The sequence below is a fragment of the Temnothorax americanus genome, unplaced genomic scaffold, assembly GCF_048541705.1.
Source record: "Temnothorax americanus isolate GAGA-0224 unplaced genomic scaffold, ASM4854170v1 Scaffold40, whole genome shotgun sequence".
NCBI lineage: Eukaryota > Metazoa > Arthropoda > Insecta > Hymenoptera > Formicidae > Temnothorax > Temnothorax americanus.
In genome coordinates this window covers 1,421,675-1,440,288 of record NW_027509548.1, presented here as the reverse complement: position 1 = coordinate 1,440,288, position 18,614 = coordinate 1,421,675, and the positions used below count along the sequence as shown (strand labels likewise).

Here is an 18,614-nt window from a genome sequence, read left to right as displayed (position 1 = left end):
CTTCGTCCCGATAGGAGACCCTCGGCGGGGGTATGGGCCTCACGAAAGGCGAATCACATCGATCCGCGATGTAACGCGTTGCGCGGTATACATATTTCGGAATACGCGTGCGCGTTTTGCAATCGCGCTGTCGAAACAGTAGCGCGATACTTGGGTGATCTCGGATAAGGTCGAGTCAAGCCCGAGGGTTGTTTGTGCTTGCGCCAGGGGCGATTACTTTCGCGACAGCGCCCTGCCACCTGATTTTACCTTAATCCGAAACAGTAATCGAGATGTTTTCGATACTGACGGACAGACACGATATACTTAATCTAACGGCCGAGGAGTTGGAATTCGTTCCGAAGATCGTTCTGTTGCGTAATTTTGAGAAATTCGTGCATCTGTTGTGGGACCGTTTACCGGAACACATAAAAGCGGATCCCGAGGTGCAGAGATATCGCCCGTGCATGAAACACTACAATCGTCCGTGGCAGCGAACGCACATAGACGGACCACCACCGCTCATTAAGGACTGCTACGAGTGCAACCGCGCGCTCACCCCGAACGGTGAGTCGTCGACTCACCTGGATAAAAAGAGAAAAAACTAACATTTTTAAAATAAAAAGAAAGCCCTCCCAGCAACCGCGATTGAATGCGGCGCGCGTGCGGCGCCGTTCTGCTCCATCGCGAGATAAACGCTCTTCCCTTCGAGCTGCACGTACTTGGCTATCAGTTCTGCGGACCCGGTACGCGTCTGGCGAAAAAACTAGCGCGCGGTGAAAAAGGTATAAATCCTTTGGACGCGGCGTGTCGAGAGCACGACGTCGCGTACTTCCGAAGCGGCGAGCTCGCCGAACGACACGTCGCCGATCAATTGCTCGCCGAGAGGGCGCGCAAGCGCGTCACCGCGAAGGACTCCACGGTCGGTGAGAGACTCGCCGCGGCGGCCGTATGGGCGGCTATGAAGGCGAAGACGAAACTGGGCATGGGTATGGAAAAACGAAAACGGAAAAAGACGAAAGGAACGGGATCGAGGAGAAACGCGAAGAAGAGCGGGAAGAGGAGACGGAAGATACTTCCGACGGCGAAACGCGGCGGCTTCTTGCCTTTTCTACCGATGTTGGGCGCGCTAGGTTCCTTGATCGGTGGCGCGGCAGGTGTGGCCAAAGCGGCGAGCGCCGGCAAAGCGGCGCAACGGCAACTCGACGAATTGCAGCGACACAATCGCGCGATGAAGGGTCGCGTGTTGTACCTCGCTCCCTATAAGAAACGCGGAGGTGGCGTGAGAAAAGTCCAAAAAAAAAAAATTTTGCGGAAAGAGAGGACGACGTTAGCGCGCCTGCCGCCGTACGGCGTCACGACGAACGAGCAGCTTGATCGAGCGGCGCGTCGCCTGCGCATACCGTTTTTCCGTGGAGTGTTTATGCGCGACGCTCTGCCGACGAGGGTGCGACACGCGGAGTGCGGCATCGTGAATCTCGACGACGCGGCGGGTCCCGGCACGCATTGGGTCGCTTACGCGAAAAGGGGAAACGCGGCGATCTACTTCGACGCGTTTGGAAATCTTCGTCCGCCGAGGGATCTCGCGCGATATCTAGGTGGCGGCGATAGCGCAATCGTAACCTACAATCATCGAACGTTTCAGACGTTTGATCAGAGAATCTGCGGACAGCTGTGCCTGCGATTTCTTTGCGAGATCGATTGGGGGAGTGGCGAACAATCAACGTTCTCCCGCGATGTCGCTGACGCTCACGTTATCTGGAACCAGCAGCAACGTTCTCCTCACGAGCGAATCACTTTCCCCGCTTTGGGACCTGAGCGACGTCGGATATTAAGCTGGGTTTAACGACTTTCGAGTTACTTCGCAAATAATCGATTCTACTTCGGCTGTGACACGGCCGGGAAGGTACGCGGAAGATCGTCGTTTCCTGAGGTTCGTCCGCTGCGACCGTGAGCATATATCTAACGCGTCGCTCTTCTGGGGCGGGGAGTCCAGGCGCTTCGTGTCAGTGGGCGATCAACGGAGAGTTGTACGGTTACGTAAAAGGAGGGGTAAGGCGCTCACCGCAAAATGACTCTAGATTGGGTGTGTTGGGCGTCGTGGTTAACAGAACCTTTGGCGCCGAAGCGGGTAAGGAAAAACAAACTGAACGTAGAAATACTCGCGACATGACGACATACCGGTAGTTACTGCATATACGAGTGGACGACGGCAATAACTAAGACGGTTTTGATGTAACGATCACTCTCTCTTACGCGCCAACGAGAATACCATGAGAGCGTATAATGTGGCCTACAAATAAATTTTACAAAACCCAACACATCGTTTTCCCTTTTTGGTTTCGTTGGGTCTCGCCGTGAGAAACTCCTCGCCGTCGCGTCGTTTCTATATCAAGGGAAAAAATAATGGTCGACATACTGAGTATCGGCGGTGAGCCGATCTTCGACGAGCGCATCGTCGGAATCGAGATTCACACGTATAACCCGTACGTCAGCACAACGTTCGGGTACAACGACGAGATACGAATACCCATACAGCAGCAGGATCTGTATACGCTGCCGTGCGACAGTTTTCTGTACGTCGAAAGACGCCTTATTCACGACGACGACGGCGCGACGACGTCGGCGGGGAAGGATGATCAAAGGCAATACGCGAAATTGGTTAACAACTGCGTCGCGTTTATGTTTGACGAAATTCGCTACGAACTCGACGGCGTGGAGATCGATCGGTGTAGAAACGTCGGAGTAACCAGCACCATAAAGAACTACGTGTCGCTGACCCCCGAACAAGCTAGAAGACTGCAGAACGACGGATGGAGTTATCCGGCGAACGAATCGAATCTGAACAGCGCATCCGGTGATTTCACCTTTTGCGTATATTTGAAAGATCTGTTGGGTTTCTGCGAGCACTACAGACGCGTGGTGATAAACGCAAAACACGAGATTATCCTGATACGCGCTCGTCACGACGTCAATTGCGTCGTAGATCCGAGGAAAAACGTGCCGAGAGATCCGGCCAAGGATCCTAAAATTACGCTAATGAAGGTGCAATGGCGTATGCCGCACGTATTGTTGAACGACGTGACTAAGTTATCGCTACTGCGAACGTTGGAGAGCGGACGATTTCTGAGCGTGGGCTTTCGCTCTTGGGATCTGTACGAATTTCCCCTGCTGCAGAGCACGACCAAGCATTTGTGGGCCGTGAAAGCCGCGCCGCAATTGGAGAAGCCACGATACGTCATATTCGCGCTGCAGACCGGACGGCGAAACGAATTCACGGAGGACGTCTCGAGATTCGATCATTGCACGCTCACCAACGTGAAATTGTATCTCAACTCGGAATTCTATCCCTACAACGACGTGAACGCGGATTTCGAAAGCGACAAGTTCGCCGTGCTGTACGAGATGTACGCGAAATTTCGAGGAGCGTACTACGGGGACGGTCGCGACAAAGCGCTCTTATCCCCGCGGGAATTCGCGAGGGTAGCTCCGCTCGTGGTGATCTACTGTTCCCGTCAAAACGAATCGGTGAAGTGCGCCACCGTGGACGTGCGCATTGAATTCGAATGCAAGAAAAACGTCCCGCCGAAAATCACCGCCTTTTGTCTCATCGTTCACGATCGCGTCATCGAGTACAGTACGCCGCAGCTGCAGCTGTCTTATTGCTTCGCAAAATTCCTCCGCTACTCTCGTGAGGGATGCTGCGTGAATTTAAAGTAATTCACACGCGGTTCTAATGTCGTCGAGTTTCTCCATTTCAAGCACTATCCGTATATAAGAACGTGTGATAACCGATGCAGATGGACTACACCCAGGTCTAGTCTCGCGTTCTTTATATATGGTAAAAAAAAGGATATTGCGGAGAAAAAATATACTAAGAATAGCATTTTTTGCATCGAGAAAAAAATGCGTTTTATCAAACCGACTCGTCCGCCGGATTTGACGCATTTTTCCCACCCGAGACCCCCGCCACCACCTGTCCGCGCCCAGAAAGCGCATCGACAAAAGGAGGACATTGCGGTGCGAGTAATCTACGATAAAGATAGGATTTTTGCATCGAGAAAAAACACGCGTTTCGTCAAACCGACTCGTCCGCCGGATTTGACGCATTTTCTTCCCACCCGAGACCCCCGCCGCCACCTGTCCGCGCTATCGACAACGAGCGTCCTCGCAAAAAAACATCGCGCATCCGGTCCGCTCGTCGCGATCGCGCTCAAATTGCAACGCGCCGTCATCGCGGTTCCACCGTCTCTTTCTCGCTCTCGACGATGTGGCTCGCGCGCGTAATCGCGTTGACCGCGTGTCTCATCACCGTGAGATGCGTCAATGTCACCGAGGAAAATTACGAGCTCGCGTTCGATTACCTGCAGAAATACGGATACCTGACCAAAGATGTGGACGCGGTTCCGGCTCAAAAACGATACGACGTTCTTCACAGAGCCATCGAGAATTTTCAGAAGTACTACGATCTGCCCGGCGATGGAACGCTCAACGACAAAACGCTGGAGATGATGGGTAAATCGCGATGCGGTTTCCGAGATATCCTCAGGCACGGAACGAGAGCGAGTCTATCGAAATGGCCGAAGACGCACCTGACGTGGGATTTTTACCTAGCCACCGAGAGCGAGTTGAGCACGGCGCAGGCCGCGTTCGACGTGTGGTCGCAGCATTCGGCATTGACGTTCGAACGTTTCAGATTGAATCCCGACATTGTGATATTTTGTCGACGCCTGCATCACGGTAACATGAACGTCGAGGTGAACGGCCCAAATTGCACGGACAAATTCGACGGCCCCGGCGGCGTGCTCGCCCACGCGTCTCTTCCGATGGATGAGAGGCCGGGTTTCGTCTCCGAGGTGCACGTCGACGGAGACGAGTCGTGGCACATTTTCGTCAGTAGGAATCCCTCGGATAAGTTCTCCCTTCATTACACGCTGACGCACGAGATCGGTCACTCTCTCGGATTGCTGCACAACAAGCGCAGAACTTCGGTGATGTTCGCGTTCACGTCCGACAAGCAGTACCCGGTCAAGCTCGACAGATACGACATCGTTGACATTCAACGTTTGTACGGCGAGAAATTGGCGAACGATCCCCCGCAGACGCCGGCGCCACCGCCGCCACCGCCGCCACCGCCGCGCCGTCGCCGGATCTGTGCGCCCTTGATCGCGTGAACGCTATATTGATCGTGGAAAATCGAATGTTCATCTCGTACAGGCATTACGTTTGGTCGTTCGATCTGGACGGTAGGACGTACAACGGACCTCTGGCCCTGTCGAATCACATGAGCTTTCTTCACGACAATTACACGCGCGTGACCGCCGCCTATCAATCGCCGTCCGGCGATGTCGTGGTGTTCGCGGATAATTTGGTGTATTTGGTTCAATATCCAGAACTTACTCTGCGGCCAAATTGACCGAAAACCCTGCAGGACTCGGATTTCCCGCAAAGACGAAGAGCGGTGAACACCCACAGAGGACGTTCCTTCGTGTTGTTCAACGGCAAATCGTTGGGCGAGATAAACGAATGTGACCATCACAGAGTTGTCAGATTTATGCCTCTCGAGGCGACGTTTCCCGGAATACCGATCGGCGTGATGTCGATCTTCCGATACATCGACGGCAATCTGTACTTCACCACTCGGACGCAGTACTACAGATTCAACGAATTTACGAAGACCGTCACGGCGGCTGGAAAATTCGATCTGCGGATACTGAATATCGTCTGCCCTAAGGACGATTTGTTGAAACAGTTGCGCGATCTTCTCGATCGATTCGTGCGCGTCAGCGATTTAACGTCACCGACGGGCGATTCGGACGACGACGACGAGGACGGCGTTCGGCTTTCCGACCAAAGGGGGTAGGGTAACCGCGTTGATCCCCGCACCACACCACACCACACTACGCCACACGTCGCGCGACACATAAGTAAGAACTCTTTGTGCACTTATATACCGATGTGCGCCGCCCAAAGCCTCAGTGCCGCATCGTCAGCCGAATACGACGCGTTGGAAAGAACAGAACAACGAACGATATACCATAATGCGCAGAAAATGTTATCGACGCTGACCGATCGACCCGCGCCGAGGGATCTCTCTCCTCGCGAGACGGAATCGGAGGCGAACGAAAACGGCAGGAGACGCCGCGTCGAATCGACGGACGATCGCCGCGATCACGATTATCATCGTCGGACGTCGCGTTCCAAGCTCTCAGCACCCAACGACGTTATTCGTGATGTCATCGTCATGACTCCGGTGCGCGTCCTGGCGACGCGTTATCCGCTGACGACGACTGGCTACAAACACTTGACCATCGGTATCACGATCAAGTCGCCGTGGTACGGTACGCCCTCGCCTTCGTACGTGGAGATCGCCCTGGGAGACAAGCAAGGCAAGGAGATCTGTATGACAGTCGACGTGTGGAAAGGACTGGTCGAGCGCAAACGCGACGTGTTAGAGAGTCTGCAATCCAGCCTCGTCGAACCCGGAACCCGCTCCCCCGCGCCGATATCGATCGGAGACCTGACGCTGCGATTCGGATCGATAAACAACCTGCCGATCTTGCGTATGGAGCTACCCAACGCGACTCGTCTGGCGATGTCGCTCGCCACCGTGTACCTGCTGTACGATTTCCAGTTTTGCGTTGAGGAGGTCGACGCGAAGTATTCCCGCTATCGGGAGATTCCGATTTCGCGACGGATCAGATATCTCGTTACGTCGACTCTCCACAAATCCGATTTGGAACAATTTCTCACGAGCGGTTCGCTTATTTTTACAATCGGTTTTCTAATTTTAGAATTAAACACCGGTTTGCAAAGTTCTACGTACTCGTCGCTCATACCGCATTGAAAAAAACAACTTATTCCCGTTCCGATCGGTTCGCATTACTCTCTCACGATACATTTGTCAATCCGCGTCACTGTATGCCGCGCCGTCGCGAGCAAAACTCATTTTATACGCGTTCATTACGCGTCTCTCTCTATCTCACCGGAAAACCGCATCCTGCCCGTTGGGACAAAGAAGCGCGCGACGCCGCGATCGACGCTCCCCCTTTCGGGAGGAAGAATCGCGATTTTCGCCGTACTCGCGATTTTCGCCGTCGGGGGGGACCGGATGACCGCGTCCGGCCCGCGAGGACGAAGAGGCGCGCGACGACGCGCGCGGACAGTGCGCGCCCCGCCGCGGTCCACGACGCTGCCGTCGGTAACGCGGCACCTCTTCCTTCCCCCCCTTTCCGACCCCCCTCGAGAGTACCCAAAGCTAGAAGTCAACTTCCCCCACTCCTGATTCCCCCCCACCAATTGCCCGTCCCGGACCCCCCTCGCCTATCTCTTTTGGCGGTCCCCCCCGGGGAAAGCGCGCCCCCCCCCCCCCCCGACCCCCGGATTTATACCTGAGGCCAGAAGTATATATTCTTTAGCTACTACGGCGCATTGTGGATTTGAGAAGACCGTTCAAGGTTTAGCAAATAACTATTGGTTCCCGTCTTTCAAAAAGAGAATTTGAAATCACATTGATAATTGTATAACATGTCTATATATATAATAGCGAATTCAGTTTCAAATTCACGTGAGGGTGAACTCCAAAGTTACGGATACGCCGTCGCTACCTTTTGAGATTTGTCATATTGATCATTTTGGCCCGGTCAAAGAATCGGCTGATGGCTATAAGCACATTTTAGTTATTATAGACGCTTTCTCTCGTTTTACTTGGCTCTCGCCAGTCAAAACAACAAGTTCGAGAGAAGTAATTGCAGTATTATCCAATTTATTTCATAATTTTGGTTTTTCGAGTACAATCATATCCGACAGGGGTACGGCGTTCACCTTACTGGAGTTTGCTAATTTCCTCACAATATATAATATTAAGCATCATCTAGTTGCAGTGGCTGCCCCATGAGCTAATGGGATGGTTGAGAGAGTCAATAGATTTCTCAAGTCTTCCCTCAAGAAATTGGTAGATAAACAACGATTTTGGAACATTCATCTGAACACAGTCTAATATGTGATGAACAATACTTACCATAAATCTCTAGGAGCTTCTCCCTCCAAGATTCTTCTCGGTATTGAACAACGCAATAACGCTGATGTAAAATTAGTAGATTTTCTTAGGGAAGTAGCTGAAATCGAGCTCGATATTCAAAAAAGCAGAGAGGCGAGTCGAGACTTGGCACTAGAGGCCACGAATAAGATCAAAGAATATAACAAGATTTATTATGACGAAAGGCATAAAAAGCCTACCAAATATGAGGAAGGCGATCTCGTTCTTATTAAAGATATCTTAAACCTGGCGAAGACAAAAAATTAAAGTCTAATTATATAAAGGACCATATCGAATTGCTAAAGCTTTAGATAAGAACAGATATGTAGTCAAGGATATACCAGGATATAATATAACTTCTAGAGTATACGATACGATTCTCTCTTCCGATCGCATTAAACTATGGATCAAGCCGATAAATTAATAAGAATGAGTTAACTTTAAGTCTGGCTGTAATTTAATATAAGTAATTATAATTTTGAATTAGATATTAGTTTCGCGTCTAGGAAATTATAGCAAAGACATTAATTTTTAAGTATGCGTGTATAACAATATAAACATAAATGTATATTATTCTTATATTTTTTGGTTTACTAAAATAAAAGCATTCGAGGCGAATGCCTAGGCCAGGATGGCCGAAGGTGTAAGGAAACGCTATAGGTTATACAGAGAGGTGGCGCGCACAGCGGCAACCTCGCCTGTCATTGGTCGCGTAGATATACCGCGTACGGCTCGAGCTGTGATAGGATAAGAGCGCAGGCTAGGGCTGTGATAGGAGAAGAGCGCAAGAGGGAGTGAGACACGAATGCGGGAACGGGCCCTGAGGCCATTAGCAATTGTAACACCGGCGAAAGCACATATTCGAAATACAGACTGTTAAAATAAGAGTAAGCGTTATTTGTCCGAGCATCGTCCCATCAGTCGCCCATCCCGGTTCCTGGCTTCATCAGGGTCTTACAATAATCTTATATAGCTATATATGGTCTTATATGCTTGTATATAATTATCATATCTGATCATGTAAAAGTACTTTTTTTGCCATATCACGCGTATCGCGCAATCTTGATCTTATATTGATGCATTTTTTTACATTAGATTAAAGAGGCACTGCGTTAAATTTTGAATAAAATTTCTCAATCTGCTGTAAAAAAAATACATCAATATGAGATCAAGATTGCGCGAGGTAATACGGCGAAAAGTGATAACACTTCTTATTAAAAAAAACCTCTACATGTACACACATACACATGTACACTCCATATATATACCACATATGTACACATTCGTCACTAGCCCGTTCGGTCATGGAAGTCAAGTAACGTTGAGTGCGGTTACTACTTGGATGACCCATAGAGATATAAGAATAGAGTGCGCGAGTCATATGCTAGCACGTAAGAGACTGCGATATAGGAATAGAAAAAGAACGCTGCATATAGGCCTTTTCTCTGTCTTTGTCTACGCGCGCATGCGAAACAAAGACAGAAGAAGCCCATGCGCAGCTTTCTCTTTCTATTCCTATATCGCTTTTTCAGCTTGCTCGCGCACTCTATTCTTATATCTCTATGGGGTGACCGCCCGAATAAAAAAAATACGGCAATATATTTTGGAAACCTTTCAACACACTTTCAGAAAGGTTTCAAGTGCGGACATTTTGCTATTCCAGAGCTGTCTCAGAGATGATGCAGAAACATTTTGAGGTAATTCTTCAGTTTAGCTACAGCAGCACAAAAAAACGATGAATTTAGGCTCATTCGACGCATTTTTGCACGAAACGAAAGAATCTGGCAGAAAAAAGTGTCGCTCTGCCCCGCGACGCGAGATATTAATCTTTAAAGTTGAGGGGGGTTTTTCAGTCGCTCTCGGGTGAGAGCTATTAAGTGTCTTGCACCATCGGTGATTGACACATGGCCACTCAATCTAATTGTAATTCATTCACACTATCACCGTGACACACACGTTCATAATCTTTTTGATCCTTTTTACGAATTTTAGACCTTGCAGATTGTGAATCCTTTCCGATTCCCAATCGCGCAGATCATTAATCCATAAGAATCTTAATCGGAAAAAACTTCTCAACGAAGCATATATGGGACGAAGGCCGGGTCGGATTCGAACCACGGACCTTGGTGTTACTAATCATTCGCGTAGGCACTGAGCCACGCGTCATCCCGTCGTTAAAGTTGACAGAAATCAGAGGTTATGATTCCTGTCATATCGACGAGCTGTAGCGACTACGACCATGTCCTGTGGCCACATGCGCATGCTCAGTGGTCGCACGCGCATGTAAAACTGCGCCAATTTTAAATGAATCAATCGTGCAGAATAACCAATAAGCATCTCGATTCAAGCAGTTAGGTCTCACGCTGGGAGTTTCTTTAATTTAATTATGCGTGGGAAGCACACACACACACACACCGGGGGGGGGTGCAAGAAGAAGCCTTCGGCCCCCCCTCCCCCGCACCCACCCCGCCGGTAGGCAGCGTTGACCTCGCTTTACAACTTAAAGTACATGCTAAGTTGTAAAGCGAAATTATAAAGCACATACATGAAGGGGTGCAAGGGGGCTTACATGCGTGAGCGCACGTGAACAGGAAGGCTTTTCTCCTCTACACCTCCCCCATGCATGTACTTTATAATTTCGCTTTACAACTTAGCATGTACTTTATGTTGTAAAGCGAGGTCAACGCTGTCTACCGGCGGGGTGGGTGCGGGGAAAGGGGGGGGGGCAAAAGCCCCCCTTTTGAACCCCCGTGTGTGTGTGTGTGTGTGTGTGTGTGTGTGTGTGTGCGTGTGTGTGTGTGCTTCCCACGCATAATTTAACTAAAGAAACTCTCAGCGTGAGCCCTAACTGCTTGAATTGAGATGCTTGGTTATTCTGCACGATTAATTTATTTAAAATTGGCGCAGTTTTACATGCGTGTGCGACCACTGAGTATGCGCATGTGGCCACAGGACATGGTCGTAGTCGCTACAGCTCGTCGGTATGACAGGAATCATAACCTGATTTCTGTCAACTTTAACGTTTAATATCTCGCGTCGCGGGGCAGAGCAACACTTTTTTCTGCCAGTAGATAGGCTACGGGCGTTCGATCCGGGGATTTGAGGGGGGGGTGAGGGGCGGGGGGGAACCGTGGGCCCCGGGAACCTTGGGCGGGCGGCGGAGGGGGGAGGGGGAACCGCGGGCGAAGAAGGGGGAACCGTGGGCGGGGGGGGAAACCGCGTTTTTTGTGCGCCGCGGGGGGGAAGGGGGAGGGGGGTGGAACCGCGTTTTCCGGCGCCGCGGGGCGACCGTGTTTTTGCTGCGGAGCGGGCGAGAGGGTTCGCGTTTCGCCGCGCCGCGGAGTCCGCGTGACGTCACACGGCCCGCTCCCGCTCACGTTATCTCTCCCTCGCGCGCTCGCTCCCGGCCCCTGTTTGCGCGCGTCTTCTCGTTCGCGCCGTCTCTCTCGCTCCCGTTCGCGTTATCTCTCCCTCGCGCGCTCGCTCCCGGCCCCCGTTCGCGCCATCTCTCTCGCTCCCGTTTGCGCGTTCTTGTTCAGAAATTATGCGAAAACTACAAATAGAAAATTTGCTTACCACAGCTTGATTTCAACCTGAAACCCGGGGCTCTTGAGTCAGAAACCTTAGGCAATTTGCAACACAACAATGATTTTATACAAAATATTTAGAGTTTTGAACATTGTTGAGTTGAGAATCATTATACGATAGCGATACGTAGTTCTTGATGGTACTGGTTATGCCAACGTTTCTGTTGCGATCAATCTCTACACCGTTGAGCTCGTATCGAATCTCATCGAACATGAACGCCACGCAATTATTCGCAAGCGTTGTCACAGACTCGTCATTCCTTCTCTTTATTACCAATCGTCCTTTAACGTAGAGAAAGCTTTCACATGGCAACGTGTATAAATCCTGCTGTTGTATGGGTATTCTTATCTCATCGTTATGTCCAAACGTTGTGTTAGCGTACGGATTGTACGTGTGTGTCTCAATCTTGACGACGCTGTCGTCAAAGATCGGTTCACCTCCAATGTTTAAGATATTAGCCATTTCGTACGACGAAACCCAATGATTTCAAAAATTCAATGTTCGACGCAGTGAGTTTCTTCTTTGGCAATCGGATTGTCTTTTTGTTTCTCGTCTGTCGCACCTGCTCAGCTTCGTTCAGTACGAGCATCTCACGTTATCGCTGTCGTCTTCGTACATGCAGTCTAACGGTGATCTTTTCTCCGCAAAAATCAATCAATCGACCGTCTTGATCCACGACGCGAAGCGTCAAGTTCGAAATGCTCCGTACGATGATCGGAAGGTAAATGATCTGTGCCGGCGTTTCCGATATCTTATATCCTGGTGGCACGCTCGGTGAAAACTCGTGTATCGTGTGCACGTACTTGTCGTTGTGGTACGCACCCGCTGTCACGTTACACTCTATGCGAATGATGTTTACGTTGATGATATTTAGCGGAACATCCGATTCGTGCCATTGTCGCGATTCCAGAACGCGATTCGCTGAAAATCCCAGCAGCGATCCAATGTTGTTCTGTTTTGTGAAATTTATCCGATAAGCGCACTTGATCTCGCTCTTCATCGTATTGCTATTAGCATGAATAATAATCAATGGGTGCGGTTCATCTTTGTTTGTCGAGACATTATTGGATGGGTCCTATAAAAGAGCGCGTTTTAGATACATGTCTATATCACGCAGTTCGTACGATCCTTCGGGAATGGTAATCTCCTTGTCGTCGTCGTCATAGTAGAATTTATTGTTCAACGAATTTACATTCGGTATCGAGTGATAGGTTTCAAAATCTGTTAGACCGAGCTCGTAATCGCCATCGCTCAAATCCACGGCGGGAAAGTAGCTTACCGCGAGGATGCTGCTCTTGCCAGTGAGCGTAAATGTCAGTGACATGTTTGAATGAATACTGAGATTAAACAGCGTAACGCCGGTCTTTAAATTGATTGTCAACCGACTGTAGAAAACGCAGACACAGTTGTCCGCAATTGCTCTGATCGTATCGCTGATAAGGCGTACGATTGTACTCTATTACATTGTTCTCTAGATACTGCGCCAATTCTCTCGGTGGTCGAAGATTGCCAAAACTGTCGAAATATATATCACGATCTCCTTTCTTCGCATACGCCACCCAGTGGGTACCCGGTCCCTCAGTATTATCCAAATTCACGATACCGCTCTCGTTTCGACGTATGCCGCCGATCGGTAACGAGTCGCGCATGAAAACACCTCTAAAATATGGAATGCGCATACGTTTTGCCAATTGTTGCAGTTGCACATTGGTAGTTACACTCTTGGGATTTTTTAGCGTCCCTTCGACGTTTTTTTTTCTTGAGACTCCCCGTCCGCGTTTGTACGGAGCGAGATAAAGTCCGTGACATTCCATGGCGCGATTGTGACGTTGCATCTCTTCCAGCTGACGTCGCGCGGCTTCGTTGTCATTCACGGCCTTTGCGACTCCTGCCGCTCCGCCGACCAACGAGCCGAGAACCTCTAATAATGGCAAGATCGGTAGGATACCGCCGCGTTTCGCTACCGAAAGTATTCGCTTGGTCTTCTTCTTTTTCTTCGTTTTCAAACCCATACCGAGTTTCGTTTTAGCCTTCATGGCCGCCCAGACGGCTGTAGCCGCAGCTCTCTCTCCGAGAGTCGAATCGTTCGCGATGACACGTTTTCGCGCTTCCGCGGCGAGTATATTGTCTGCCACGTGTCGTTCTGCGAGATCGCTGCTACGCGAGAAGGCTATGTCGTGCTCGCGACACGCCGCGTCCAATGGATTGATACCCCGATCACCTCTTGCCAATCGTGTTTCTAAGCAAGTTCCCGGTCCGCAAAATTGATAGCCGGGGATATGTAATTCGATCGGAAGCGCGTTTATCGCGCGATTCAGCAGACTTCGACCTATCTTTGGCGGCATTCGCCGCAGTTTTTTATCAACGGCGGCGGACCGTCGATGTGCGTTTGCTGACACGGCAAATTATAATGTATTAAACAGCGCCGATATTGCTGAACCTCCGAATCTGTCTTGATATGTTCGGGAAGCTTATCCCACAAATAATCTATGTGATTATAAAACTGTCGCAGTAGAATGACCTTTGGTATATACTTTAATTGCTCGGCGGTTAAATCGTAAATATCGCTGTTATCCGACACGAGCAAAAACATTTTAACGACTGAGCATCTCAGCTCTACGCGTCTCTATAAATAGGCCAGCTTTTTCGATATTATTATTCATTCGTTGTGGAGGGGAAGTAAAATGCGGTTCGTACGACAATCGCGGACGATCAAAGTGACAAACTTTGACGATAGGATGCTGTTAACAAAAGAGGTACGCAAACATGGAGGCATGCTACCGATTTCTATACGCGGTATCATCTGCGGTCCGTCGAATTGCGGCAAGACAAACGTTTTGATAAGCTTGCTGGAAAATCCGCACGGTGTACGTTTCGAGAACGTGTATGTGTACTCGAAATCGTTGCAACAACCGAAATATCGATATTTGGAAAATATACTAACACCGATAGAAGAGATTGGCTACTTTACGTTCTCGAATAACAGTGACGTCATTCCGCCGAGCGAGGCGCTCCCGAATTCTATTTTTATCTTTGATGACGTAGCATGCGACAAGCAGGATACGATAAGAGAATACTTTGCAATGGGCTGGCACGCGGACATTGACTCTTTCTATCTTTGTCAGACGTATGCGAAGATACCGAAGCATCTTATACGCGACAACGCGAATTTATTGATTCTGTTTAAACAGGATGGTACCAATTTGAAACACATATACAGCGATCACGTAAACACAGATATGTCTTACGATGATTTCAGTAAATTGTGTCATACGTGTTGGCAACAAAAGTATGGATTCGTGGTGATAGACAAGGACAGCGCGATTTCGAATGATCGATACATAAAAGGATTTAACGACTTTGCGATACCAAAACGTGGTTAGTTGTTGTCAACGCGTCGATTGAACAACGTTAGCGCAACATGGACAGCAGCGAGAAGATTAGAGAGCGCGAGAAGATCGTGAAAGATATTGCGAAAACGAGCAATTCGATTCGCAAAAAATATCACGCCTTGAAAACTGGTAAAATGGAGGAAGATATTGCGTTGGAGAGACACTTTAAGCCCGTCATCGAACCTCTAAAGCAGATTGCCGAAAACACCGTTGCTGGCAAAGAATCTGACGTGTCAAAGATTGAGAATAAAACGGCGTGGGAAGACGAAGAGCCGAAGCTCAAACGACAACGACCAAACGCCTCGTTTAACGACTCTGTAATGGCTTCAACTCCGGTTACGTTGAAACGATCGATAAATGTGCCATCTAATTTGAGCGAAATAACAAAAACTTTACAACCGCGTAAACCGAAACGATCGAAAGGTTCATTGAATGAACCATCGATAACCTCTGCGCCTTCCGTACAACACACAGTGCTCGCAAACGAAGATGTTTTCGAAACCACGAATGACCCACTCGTGATGTCCGTTCGACAGCAGTTGCAATCATCTGAGGGTCAAGAAACGTTGCGAGATCAATTGGGTCCATTGAGCCAAAAGTACATCGGGGCAGTTCTGAGCGGCGATGAAGAAAGCGGTATGGACATCGCGTACGGTGTTAAATTCACCAACGATGGAATGATGCTCGGTAATAAACGTTTTGACGTGAACCATGCGGACAACATAATTATCGACGGCATACGATACAATGGCACACGCGGTCTTTTCGAATTAATCTTTAAGAAATATCCCGATGACGATATCTACACGGAGGACGATATGCAAACGTACAAGAGCATTCTGTTGATGACGAGTGTTCATAAACGCAATTATGATGCTCACGCTCAAATAAATGGCAATGGGGGATACAAGTACACACATATAATCCGGCCGGAAAAGGTGTACCGCGTGCCATGACAGGCAACAAGATCGACCATATAATTGCACAGTCGATTTCGGGTAAAAAAGCCGGAAAAGGTATACCGCGTGCCATGACATTAAACGACAACAAGATCGACTATGTTCATTGGGACGATCCCAACGAGCTTGTAGATTGTCTCCGATTGCTCGAAGCTTCGCGCCTAGCGGGTCACACCGGTCACGATAACGAAATCCTGTCGATTATTGAGGAACTTCGCGAGGCTGGACTTATTATTATAAATTAAGTGGCGCGACAGCGAGTCATTCAATCAACATTGAAATGCCGATCAACAAGTTTAGTATATCGCTCGGAAGAGGCAGTGCGGAACCGTACTGTCAATGGAGAAGATTAATCAAAAATTACGTGCGAGATAACGCTCTTTGCAGGGTCGCCACCGACTTTGACGCAAATCGCGCAAGATTCGACGGATAGCGCCGCCCGTAGATGATGGCGATGCAGCCAACAAACGCTACGTGCAGCAGAGCGTGCAAATTTTGGAAGATCAATAGGATGAAATAGAGAGAAAGATGGCTGTATTCCAGAATAATATGCAAATTACCCTAAACGAACTTCAAAAGATGATTCAAGATGTAATTGCGAATCATCGCGAATAGATAAGAACGTACATCTGATATCTGCGTCAGTTGCGCGTCATCGTCATGGCTGGTAAGAAGCAATCAGCTGAGAAACGGCGGCTGGTGGAAGAATTACACGCTCCTGCGAAAATAATTTTTTCTCGAAAACGCGTCATAGTACGCGGATACGATGACCTGTGGCAGGCGGATGTGGTCGAAATGCGACCATACACGCGATTTAACAGAGGCTACCACTACATACTCACCGTTTTCGACATGCTGAGCAAGCACGCATGGGCCGTACCGCTCAAGACCAAGAGCGGACCCGAGGTTACCACGGCGATTGCAAAAATAATTCGAGACGGCGGCAGATGTCCGAAAAATCTGCAGACTGACAAGGGAAAATAATTTTACAACACAAACGTGCAGAAACTCTTGAAGAAACATAATATCAATCACTATTCGACATATTCCGTAATGAAGGCATCGGTCGTCGAACGATTCAATCGCACGCTCAAGAACGACATGTGGAAAATGTTTACGCGCAATGGAAATTACAAATGGATCGACTCGCTGCCAGGTCTCGTATCGGATTACAACGCGCGAAAGCATCGAACTATCGGCATGCGACCCATCGATGTTACCCCCGCGATCGCCGACAAGCTCCTAACAACGGTATACAGCCATGTAAAGATCGCTGCTCCAGCGCGATTCAAAGTGGGCGATTCGGTACGCGTGAGTAAATTCAAGACAATTTTCGAAAAAGGATACACGCCAAATTGGACCACGGAGGTGTTTAGAATCATCAAAGTGCAGAAAACTAATCCTGTGACGTATCTGTTGGAAGATTCCTGCGAAAAACCCATCGCCGGCGGCTTCTACGAATACGAGTTACATCGCGTTGCTAATCTCGACGTGTATCTCGTTGAAAAAGTTTTGCGCAAAAGAGGGAATGAGGTTTATGTAAAGTGGTTAGGATTTGATAATTCACACAATTCATGGATACGCAAGAATAATGTATTGTAAAAATTTATTACAGTATAAAAATATACATATATACATATACATATACATATATACATATGGGTCATTTATATTTTCCTAAATATCTAAATATATTTACAATATATAATATTTACAGCGGTATTTTTACAATATATTTACAATATATTTACAATGGTATTTTATAATGTCCCCATGGCAGCGTTTCGGTAGAACCGGGTATAATGTATCGCTTATCGTCGTACGGACTTAGAGCTATTTTCGTTTCGGACACGGTGTATACCTCGTGTTTTTTGGATCTTATGCAGGTTTGCTGTCGCGTCATTTCAATTTCGTCGCGCAGACACCGCGTGTAATCGTCGAACGTTATTGACCTGGCTACGACGTTACTCTTAACACCTTTAGCCTTTTTCGTATCTTTCTTACCGTCCACTCGCAAGGCGTACATCTTTGCTCTAAGCCCGACGAATTTGGTCATTATCGCACCGTTATTTTTGTCTTTCATTAAGCCCGGAACTTTTTTATTGACGAGTGGGATACCGTACGCATTATCAATTGCATAATCGCTAGTGACAATCTATAATGAATGTGACGCTTCATGATATCATACACATCGTCGCACTCGATGTGATAAATCAGACTGTCAGTATCGGTGTACGTGACTTTACACTTGTCGCGATACAATGGTAACATGTACTAGTGATGAAATTCGTACAAACATGTCTTGGATATATCGAGGATGCACATACCCACATAGATTGGTTTGTCGAACTTCACCTCAAGTTTTCGCATTTCTATTGCTACTAAATTCTCCGAAAAGACGCTTCGGCTATGAAAATTTGGTTTCGCAATCATTGCCTCCGCGCCGTATCTACCCTCCCATTGAGTCACGAGGCGCACGTCAACGTGATTGCGCACATTTTCCATGGTTTTGCCAAACACTGCATTGTTCATCAATTTGTATAAATTTTTTTCGAAATCATTCTTGGCCAATGTCCTAAATTTTGTATTAAGTTCTAAATAATCGCGAAGCCATGGAGATTGCGCGAATTTCAGTATACGGTGAATTTTTGATATACG

The 18,614-nt window shown here is 48.4% G+C and overlaps 3 protein-coding genes across 3 annotated transcripts; all 3 read left to right on the top strand.

Annotated features, from left to right (window-relative positions):
* Positions 1-2,385: 2,385 nt before the first annotated feature.
* On the top strand, positions 2,386-3,699 carry LOC143902793 (uncharacterized). The gene has a single exon (XM_077415968.1). It carries the CDS (start codon positions 2,386-2,388, stop codon positions 3,697-3,699), a length of 1,314 nt encoding a protein of 437 aa, XP_077272094.1.
* Positions 3,700-4,247: 548 nt separating this feature from the next.
* Positions 4,248-5,153, top strand: LOC143902792 (stromelysin-1-like). The gene has a single exon (XM_077415967.1). The coding sequence runs from the start codon at positions 4,248-4,250 to the stop codon at positions 5,151-5,153; it is 906 nt and encodes a 301-aa protein (XP_077272093.1).
* Positions 5,154-15,026: 9,873 nt separating this feature from the next.
* Positions 15,027-16,201, top strand: LOC143902791 (uncharacterized). The gene is made up of 2 exons (XM_077415965.1): positions 15,027-15,935; positions 15,986-16,201. The coding sequence occupies exons 1-2, from the start codon at positions 15,027-15,029 to the stop codon at positions 16,199-16,201; spliced, it is 1,125 nt and encodes a 374-aa protein (XP_077272091.1).
* Positions 16,202-18,614: the final 2,413 nt, after the last annotated feature.

Bases quoted from the DNA above. Each gene is read 5' to 3' on its own strand.
- LOC143902792 (XM_077415967.1), top strand. From the start codon at position 4,248: ATGTGGCTCGCGCGCGTAATCGCGTTGACCGCGTGTCTCATCACCGTG.
- LOC143902791 (XM_077415965.1), top strand. From the start codon at position 15,027: ATGGACAGCAGCGAGAAGATTAGAGAGCGCGAGAAGATCGTGAAAGAT. The intron at 15,936-15,985 runs GTGTACCGCGTG...ATAATTGCACAG, and splicing joins ATATAATCCGGCCGGAAAAG to TCGATTTCGGGTAAAAAAGC.
- LOC143902793 (XM_077415968.1), top strand. From the start codon at position 2,386: ATGGTCGACATACTGAGTATCGGCGGTGAGCCGATCTTCGACGAGCGC.